This window comes from Rhineura floridana, chromosome 3 (assembly GCF_030035675.1).
Source record: "Rhineura floridana isolate rRhiFlo1 chromosome 3, rRhiFlo1.hap2, whole genome shotgun sequence".
Taxonomy (NCBI): Eukaryota; Metazoa; Chordata; class Lepidosauria; order Squamata; family Rhineuridae; genus Rhineura; species Rhineura floridana.
Genome location: NC_084482.1, coordinates 11,604,955 through 11,614,786, shown reverse-complemented (window position 1 = coordinate 11,614,786; position 9,832 = coordinate 11,604,955). Strand labels below are relative to the sequence as shown.

Sequence of the window (9,832 nt, the reverse complement as noted above, 5' to 3'; positions counted from 1 at the left end):
GGAGATTGGAACAAACGTGGAACAGGAAAAAGATTTGGAGTCTATGGACTTTAGAAATAAAATCTATTGTTTGGAACTCAATGTTATCTCTGAAGAAATTAATGAAGATTCTAGAGATAAAGTTATCAATGGCATGGATAATCTTCTGGACTGGAATGATGTGATGGAGCCCAATATAGAGAAAATTTATGGAATTAACTGCAGCCATGTAACAATGGAAAAACTTTCAAGAGATGACCCAGTGTATTTTGAAAAAAAGAACAGAGATATGATTTTACAGCAGTATTTCAGCAACCTATTCAGAATGGATGGCAAGAAAATATTTGGGATAGAGGTAATTCCCATCAGACTCTTACTATATGACTATGGCTTTGACAGCAAGATTATTATGGAATACTGATAATGGAAGATTGGATACTGAAATTACTGGACTTAACAAGACTACTGAAGATGGAAGATGGAAAATGGAATTAATAGGGATAATAGAACAATGGCTACTGAAATTACTGAACCTAACAGATTCTGATGTGATGGATTAATTGAAATGTTTATTTTGACTATGGTTATGACAATAAGATTATCATAATTAGTAATGAGATGGATTAATTGATATGCTTATCTGGAAAAAAAATTGATAGATATATTTCTTAAAGAATTGAAACCTCTCTTTGACTTTTTGTGGAAAGAATAAAGTAATGTTTATGAGATTTGATGATTAAGTAAGATAACTATTGGAGGAAAGTGATTTTATAATATGACTTAAGAGACAGGATTGTTATATATTATAGACTTATAACTGATCTGATCTTTGACAAATGGGAAGTCAATATTTTACTCTTTATTTTTTATTTTTATTTTTATTTTTATTTTGTTTTTTTTGTTTTTTTTGTTTAACTATTTTTGATTTTGTTTTTTGTCTTTGAATGTTTTATGATTTCGTCTTGTATGTTTTATGAAAATTTGAATAAAAATTATTGAAAAAAAAAAAGAGAAGCCTCTGCCACCATCTTGGTTGATGGTAGCCCTGCACGCGCAGCGCACGCAGCAGCAGGATGCAGGAGAAAGGTAGGTGGAAGAGGCAGGAGCTGCACACCCGGGGCAGGCTGATGCCCAAGGGCCCAGTCATGCCTGTCACCGGCCCTATGAATGATGCAGAAAGTTTGAACTGTGATTGTAAATCCAACTTCCTACATGACTATGAATTGATTTTAATAACTGGATATGAACATGTTTAAAACAGCCTTTCGGTCGTTCACAAATGCACAGCAGGAACCAGAGATATAAATGGCACATGTAATGTAAATGGCACATGTGTGAAATCTGCCAGGAATAATATATCAGTATCTTAGCTCAAGTAAATTCATTTGACAGTCCAGCCCATGTGGAGCAGCTGGTGGAGATTAGCTAAACCTGGGGCTAAAGGATAGGAGGGTGGGGTTTGGCGTGATGTTCCAGATTGGTTGACAAAGCCCTGTCAGATCTGCCAATAAGGCTCAGCAAGATCCTCCTTTGGCATAAGCAGGCAACCAAACCAGTCTTTTCTGTCCGTTAAGCAAGATGACACCCACGGAATGTTAGCAGTTCACTAATTAATTTATTTTGTAACACCTTAGCAATTAAGTCCAAACTCTGATGTTTGGTTGAAGTGAGACAGACAGGAGAGGAACGTAATTCTGAAGCAAGTAAGTGGGCCTGGGACAGAAGGGTTTGATTATAGAACAAGTGGGACATGTAACAAAATGCTACAGCCTGGAATGCTCCCAACCCATCCTTCCCATCCTACTCCCCTCCCCTCTTGTTTCCCATATCTGCCCCAGACTGTCACTTAGCATGCTCAGTCCTCACTGATTTTTTTTAGGGATTTTGTTTTGTATTTCTGCAAATCTGGGTTCCCCTAAACATGCTGATATACTTCCGTCTTGAGTGCGAGTGATGCCATTATGGCTACATAAAGACTAGCGGTTAGTATCTGCCAGTGGAACCTGCAACAAAATGTGGCAGTGCAAAGTGGTCAGGATTCCAACCACTTCATTCCATTCCTCATCCCCTCCTGGTTTTCTACTCTCCCTTCCAACAGAAAGTCAGTGTTCCATGCTCACTGTGCATGCTTAGTCTAACTCCTCTTTGGGCTTTTTTTGGGTTTCCTTGAGAGTGTTCCCCTCCTAAAGATTATTTGTACTGCAGCAAATCTTAAGGTTCCCTGAGTCTGCTGACACCCCCCTCATAGACATGAGCGCTTATATTTTTGCTAATAAGGATCAGCACTCTGGAATGCTCCCCCCCCCTGAAATAAGGCATGCACCAACTCTGATACCATTTTGGTGCATGCAGAAAACAATTTATTGTTCACCATGGCATGGTCTTTGCTGGCTGCTGTAGAATTCGGTAAGTATTCTTATTGACTGCGTGATTGGATTGGGTTTTAACGGCTTTTGTCTGGGTATATTTTTGTATTGTGTTTTATTATACTCCACGTGGGCATGCCAGCATTACAGGCAGTATGTAAATATCTTCACTGTATTTTTAGAATTTAACACAAATGATTGACATTTGTGTCTCAAATTCTCAGCTGCCTAATATCACTGCAGAAAGCTCTGAACAAATGACATGTTTGCTATCCTGTCCCTTGCAGGTGAGTCCATTTGCACCATGGAAACTGAACATCGAGAGCAAACAGAAGCATTTGACAACACTCCCTGGCCCTCCACTACCCTCCCTGACTGGATGTCAGATTTACCTGGCCATCTTTCCCTTTCCAGAATCTCAGTCCCTGGCACCCATGACTCCATGAGCCTGTTTGGCAACTCAAAGATCCGTTGTCAGAGCTGGCCTCTTGAGGCTCAGCTGGCTGCCGGTGTGCGCTTTCTGGATATCCGCTGTAAACTAGAAGGTGGCCATTTCCTTATCTACCATGTCAACACTTTCCAGGAGGCTGATTTCTCTGAAGTCCTGAAAAAGACCTTGGGCTTTCTTGAGGAGCACCCATGGGAAACAGTACTTATGAGGGTCAAAGAGGAACTCCCAATGATTCCCAATGAAGCCTTTGCCCCCCGTTTGCGACAGTATCTGGAAGAAGAAGGCCAGGGTCGTGTTTGGGCAAAGGAAACCATTCCCACCTTAGGACAGGCACGGGGGAAGGTTGTCATCTTGGAGGAACTGGAGGAAGAGGTGCTGGGAGTGCCGCATGAGGAATTGAAAGTTGGCGATGCTTGGCATGTTCTCTCTGCAGAGCGTAAATGGGACCGGGTTAAGGAGCACCTTGGTGTGGCAACCACCGGCGACCTAGCTATCCTGCACCTTACCTTTTGCTCTGGTAATGGGCTTTTCACCAACCCTGAGGAACTAGCCAAAGACATCAACCCGCGATGCTATGAGCATCTGAGGGCTCGGGCCGGGGAAACTGTGCGTTGGGGTGTGGTGATCATGGATTTTCCTGGCACAGGACTGATTCGCATCATTGTGGAGAGTAACTTGGAGATGGGGAGTGGCTGCACAACTGCTTAGCTGCTTTGTGATGGCACAAAGCTACAAAAGGAATGAAGATTCCAGAATAGTCAGCATGTTAGCTTGAGCTGCTGTGTGGCAGTTAGTTTTTGTTGAGAGAGGTACTGTTATGAGGTTGAAGGCCCTGGAGCCTGCCGACTGAAATTCCCACCCACTCCCCTTTGTATTTGCTGGTTATGCGTTCCTAAGGTACGGTGTAAAGGACAACAAAGCCATTTTGAAAGTAACAAAAATAACCAAGAGAAACTGGAATAAATGCCATCTTCTCCTTGGCCGATTTCCCTCATGCACAGCAGAATCATCCCATTGTTCAAAAAGTAGCATGAGTTTCTCAGGGTCAGCAAGAAACATACACACACACACATAGACACACACAAAATCACCTCATACCCAGACCCTCCTGTGCAGGGAGGGGGAGAGAAAAAAAGTATTTTGAAAAGAAGCTTGAATCCAGGAAGGGGGGGGCATATGGCGATCTGAACTCCAACACATGTAAGAACGTTCTCAATGCAGGACTGCAGGAATGGAACCAAGAAGGGAGTCTGAGCCTTGGCCCAAGCCTTGAGGCAAACAGATTCCTTTCTGATTTTGGGTCAGAGCTCTTACACATCACTCCAGCTGTATTCAACTGTCCACTCCTGGGCCTAGGATAAGTAATCTCTCCTATCTTTCACTCTTTATAGTAATAGGGTCCTTTGATCTCTTTAGTTTAAAGTTATGAATGGGTTAGGATATTAATGATTAATGCTGCCATGCAGCCAGTAATTTTGTAATACTACTTTGCTCTTTTCTCTCAATAAAAGGAAGCTGGTTTGGACCTGCATTTCTTGGGTTATACATGCACCATTTAGGCACACTTCAGGGCAAAGTGCTTGTTTTATCCATAGCGAAAGATCCCCCTCCTCTCGAGGAGGTGTGTTTCATAGGACATGTGTGTGGCAAGTTCACACACTCAGGTTCCCAAGAGCACCTGTCGTAATAGTACAGAGGTCCAAACTAGAATTCAGGTTAAGAAGGACCTGCTCTTAATCACAGATATTTGTGGGGTAGGCTGTGAATGATTATCCCGGGTGCTCAGAATCCCTTTGTTTTGTCAATTATTACTTTACTACTGAATTGTAGGTCTGATCTGTTGGAGAGTGGCAAAATTGGGAATGGAGAGACTGAGTGAGCCCTTATGTGTGTTTGAATCTTTGCTAAAGATTATACCTTCCCTGCAAATTAGTCAGACAGAGACTTTAAGCTTTAAAATAAGAAATAACTACTTTATTCTGGAAATACATACTTGATAGGAAAGAGTTCTACATCTAGCCAACTAGCTAAGTTGGAGATGCAAACACTAAGCCTAGAGTTTGCCCTCATGCCTGGAGGAAAGGAAGAGACAAAAAGAATATGTCTGCTCTCCCTCTCAAGAGAAAGAAGGAGGAAGGTGGTCAACATCCTTTGCATATCAGTCTAGCAGGAAGGGAGAGACTGCAGGAGATCAAAGGACAGGTATTAGCCTAGCAAGCAGGAGGTCTCCTCTCTAGCTACCCTTTTTAACCCCATGCAGCCTCAATCTACAAGTTGGAGTTGAACCACATATTCCAACATGATTGATGGTCCATTTGGCTTAGACTTCTGTGTACTGACATTTGCTATTAACATGAAGTTGAGTGAAGTGCTCTAAGGGGAACGAGACTGTCGCTCAATGGTAGAGAGCACATGCTTTGCATGCAGAAGCTCCCAGGTTCAATCCCTGGCATCTCTAGGTAGAGTTGGGAAAGAGTCCTAGTGTCTGGAAACCTTGGAGAACTGCTGCTGGTCAGTGTTGCTATACTAGGTTAGATGGCCCATTAGTCTGACCTAGTATAAAGCAGCTTCCCACATTCCTTTGTGTTTTTCAGGGCTTAGACCAGGGGTGGGCAGACTTTAGGCTTGTGGGATATACTTTATTGTTTACTAGAACTCCACACTCCACTAGCCAGAGCCAAAGGCAAAAGACATAGAATTAGGAACTGAGCTGAGCATTCAGTCCTTTTATAGAAAAATCCACTCCTGGTCTCCTTCACACACCTCCTTCCTTCCCAGTTTTCTTTGTTTTAGCAGTATAATTTAGTGGGAGAGGGAGTTATGTTGTTGTTGCTGTTGTTAAACAATTGAGAGTCAGAAACCCTTGCCAATCTATTTCAAATCACCCAGAGATCTACCAGCAGATCCTGATCTACTTTCAGCCCACCCCTAGCTTAGACAGTGCGTGCATGGGCCAACAGGATTTCAGCTTTTGTGCAACAGACCCTCAAGGCCTGATTCAGGCCACACCTGCATCTTACATTTAAGGATGTCCGTTTCACATTTTTCTAATCTTAAATTTGGTTCTCCACATTTCCGCAGTAATTGGCAGATTCTTTTTTTAAAAAATCCTCATGAAAATTCGCCAACAGTTTAGTAAGAATTTCTCCTACTAAACACATTTTTGGATGAAGTTTTGACTAATGTACACATTTCTGCAAGCCATTTCCCTAATATAATGTATTTATTTATTTATAACATTTATATACCGCCCCATAGCATAAGCTCTCTGGATGGTATACAGCAATTTTTGTATGTTAGTTTCACTAATCAGGGCCAGCGCCAGACATGCTCAATCCAGACAAGACTGAGATGCTGCTAGTGGGTGGTTCTTCTGACCGGATGGTGGATGTCCAACCTGTCCTGGATGGGGTTGCACTCCTCCTGAAGGAGCAGGTTCATAGCTTGGGGGTTCTCCTACAACCATCTCTGTCACTTGAGGCTCAGGTAGCCTCGGTGTCATGGAGTGCCTTCTACCAACTTTGGTTGGTGGCCCAACTACGTCCCTATCTGGACAGGGATAACCTGGCTTCAGTTGTCCATGCTCTGGTAACCTCCAAATTAGATTACTGCAATGCACTCTACGTGGGGCTGCCTTTGAAGAGGGTTCGGAAACTGCAGCTTGTGCAAAATGCAGCGGCCAGATTGGTAACAGGGACCAGACGGTCCGAACATATCAAACCGATTCTGGCCTGCTTGCATTGGCTGCCTGTATGTTTCCGAGCTCGATTCAAGGTGCTGGCTTTGACCTATAAAGCCTTACACGGCTTGGGACCACAATACCTGATGGAACGCCTATCCCAATACAAACCCACCCGTACACTACGTTCAAGATCAAAGGCCCTCCTCCGGGTGCCTACTCCAAGGGAAGCTCGGAGGGTGTCAACAAGGGAGAGGGCCTTCTCAGTGGTGGCCCCCAAATTATGGAATGTTCTGTATGACAAGGTGCGCCTGGCACCAACACTGTTATCCTTTTGGCACCAGGTCAAGACTTTCCTCTTCTCCCAGGCATTTTAGCATGTGTTTTAAATTGTTTTTATTTTGTTTTAAATTTTAAAATTGTGTTTTAAATTGTTTTTAAAATATGTGTTTTAAATTGTATATTTGTTTTAATGTTTTTGATTGCTGTAAACCACCCAGAGAGCTTTGGCTATGGGGTGGTATACAAGTGCAATAAATAAATAAACAAACCTACCCTTTGGAATTCCCTCCCCTTAAATATTAGCCAGGTGCCATCTCTATTATCTTTTCGGCGCCTACTGAAGACCTTCCTCTTTCAACAAGCCTTTTAAGTAGAGACCTTATCCCAGTCTGCATTTGTGTTGCAATTGCTTTTCAATATGTTTTTAACCCTTTTCTTTTTTTTAAAAGAAGATATTTTTAAAGCATGTTTTAAAATATGTTTTATTTTAAGGTATTTTAAAGTCTGTTTTTATGATGTTTTAAAGTGTTTTTAGTGCTTTTGTTTGCCACCCTGGGCTCCTACTGGGAGGAAGGGTGGAATAAAAATTAAATAGTGAATGAATAAATAAATACACATTAAAGATGAGCAGCAGGATTAGAGTTCATGTATATAGTGTACAAAATTAGGGTTGCCAGCTAACCAAGAATAAAGGGCCCGCTGCTGTACCTTTAACAACAGCTTGAACTACAGAAGCCAGCAGTGGATACTTCTTACTGCATGCTCACAAGCATTATCATTTTCTACCATTTTAAAAAAGTTTTGTTTTAATATGTTTTAAAGTCTTTTGTTTTTAAGATATTTTAGAGTGCTTTTAGTATTTTTGTTGTCACCCTGGGGTTCTTCAAGGAGCAAGAGTGGGATATAAATTTAATAATGAATAAATAAATGCCATGTGCCAATCAAGCTGCTGTCAATGGCACAGGTTCCCATTAAAAATGGCAGCCCTACACACAACAGAATCACCAGAACATCAAAACCAGTAATCAGGAGCTGGACATCATGAGCCATTCAATTTAACACGTATGTGTCTGCTAAAGAAATAAATCAACTCACTCATTAAAGGTTGTATTATGGACACAAAATTAAAGAGGAGCCAAAGATGCAGAACATGGCATGCAGACGGGTAAGAACACAAGAAGAGCTCTGCATGATCAGACCAAAGGCCTATCTATTCCAGCATCTTTTTCCTTATAATGGCTAACCAGATAATTCTTGGAGGCCCATAAGCAAAAGATGAGGGCAATAGTTCTCTCCAGTTGTTCCCCTGTGAAGGGTATTTAAGGTAGAGGTAGAGAGTTAATAGAAAGTCGGCAGGACATGAATAAATACATTTGAATTTCTGAGACTGGTGGATTATTTCAACATTTTCTTCCCAAGCAGTTTCATCAGAGCACCTTTGACATCTTTATTCTTCAGGCTGTATATCAGAGGGTTCAGCATAGGAGTCACTGCTCCATAGAGAACAGAGATAATCTTGTCCCTGTCTGAGGCATATTTAGATTTTGGTTGAAGGTACATGACCATGGCTGAGCCATAGAAGGTGCTGACTACAGCCAGATGGGAACTACAGATAGAAAAGGCCTTACTCCGCCCCTTAGTGGAATGCATCTGCCACAGAGCCAAGTCAATACGCAGGTATGTCATCAAGATGAAAACAAAGGGGACAATGAGAACAACCACTGTGTTTATGAAAGAGATGATGTCATTGAGATGGGTGTCAGCACAATTCAGCTTGCCAACAGTCTGCGCCTCGCAGGTGAAGTGATTGATGATGTTGGAGCCGCAGAACTGCTTTGGCCCGATTGCCGTAGGGATGAGAGTCAAGATAAGGCCACTGCCCCATGTCCCAGCTACTAGCTGGACACACACTCTCCAGTTCATGGCCAGGGTGTAGTGTAATGGGCTGCATATGGCCACAAAGCGGTCGTATGCCATGACAGCCAGGAGGATGCATTCTGTGGTCCCAAAATATAGACTAATGTGGATTTGGGCCATGCAGCCCATGAATGAGATGGTGGTCCTCTCTGTGGTGGAGGTAACCAAGGCTTGTGGGACGCCCGTACTAGTGTAGCAAATGTCCAGGAAGGAGAGATTGCTGAGGAAAAAGTACATTGGGGTGTGCAGGTGGGGATCAGTCACAATCAGGACAACCATCAGCCCGTTCCCAATCAGGTTGATGAGGTAGACTGTCAAGATGATCCAGAAGAATACAGCCTGAGCCACTGGGTAGTTGGAGAGGCCAAGCAAAATAAATTCCGTCACCACAGTGTCACTGTTGTTGCCCATGGTCTCTGCATCTTCTGGGGAAAACTTCTGGCTGATGTGCTGGGGAAAGAAAAAGGATGATGATTTTTTTTCTTTAAGGGGCTATGACTGATGAGCGAAGATAAGTTGAGTGATTCAAAATCATAAGACTTTTGTGCTTTTGCCAAGTTACTTGCCAAATAAAGCTATAAGGACAACCTGTTTTGTTCCTGTTGTTTACATGTTGATTATCAGTTATCTCCCTCTTTCTTCCCCCCCTGAATTTTCACATGATGTAAATGTTCAGCAAAATCTGTCATAAATTCAGACCAACTAAACTGATGAGGGAGCAAATACTTGATGTCTGGGTTTTTAAGTGATTTTGTTTTCTTTATATTGAGTTATCAATATAAATTTCCATTTCCTCCCCCCCTCCACATAGCATATTCCTGAAGTCCTTGCTTTGTTACAGCTAACATAGTTAGCTGTAATAAGCTTTACTTTAAAGACATTAACAGTGCAATCCTATGCATGTTGATTCAGAGAGGTAAGTCCCATTCAGTGCAATGGAGCTTACTCTGAGGTGTAAAATGTAAATGTACTGCCTTCAAGTCGATTCCAACGTATGGCGACCCTATGAATAGAGTTTTCATGAGGTTGAGAGGCAGTGAGTGGCCCAAGGTCACCCAGTGAGCTTCATGGCTATGTGGGGATTTGAATCCTGGTCCCCCAGGTCGTAGTCCAACACCTTAACCACTAAGCAGATATAAAATTACACTCTCAGCATAA

General features: G+C 42.4%; 2 protein-coding genes across 2 annotated transcripts; one reads left to right on the top strand and one right to left on the bottom strand.

Annotated features, from left to right (window-relative positions):
* Positions 1-1,606: 1,606 nt before the first annotated feature.
* LOC133382039 (1-phosphatidylinositol phosphodiesterase-like) lies at positions 1,607-6,849 on the top strand. The gene is made up of 2 exons (XM_061621697.1): positions 1,607-1,682; positions 2,633-6,849. Exon 2 carries the CDS (start codon positions 2,650-2,652, stop codon positions 3,502-3,504), a length of 855 nt encoding a protein of 284 aa, XP_061477681.1. The 5' UTR covers positions 1,607-1,682; positions 2,633-2,649; the 3' UTR covers positions 3,505-6,849.
* A 1,303-nt stretch (positions 6,850-8,152) lies between these two features.
* Positions 8,153-9,085, bottom strand: LOC133382137 (olfactory receptor 13H1-like). The gene has a single exon (XM_061621802.1). The coding sequence runs from the start codon at positions 9,083-9,085 to the stop codon at positions 8,153-8,155; it is 933 nt and encodes a 310-aa protein (XP_061477786.1).
* Between the last annotated feature and the right edge of the window lie 747 nt (positions 9,086-9,832).

What these genes read in the sequence shown, in the direction of transcription:
- LOC133382039 (XM_061621697.1), top strand. Translation starts at nt 2,650, where the DNA reads ATGGAAACTGAACATCGAGAGCAAACAGAAGCATTTGACAACACTCCC.
- LOC133382137 (XM_061621802.1), bottom strand. Translation starts at nt 9,085, where the DNA reads ATGGGCAACAACAGTGACACTGTGGTGACGGAATTTATTTTGCTTGGC.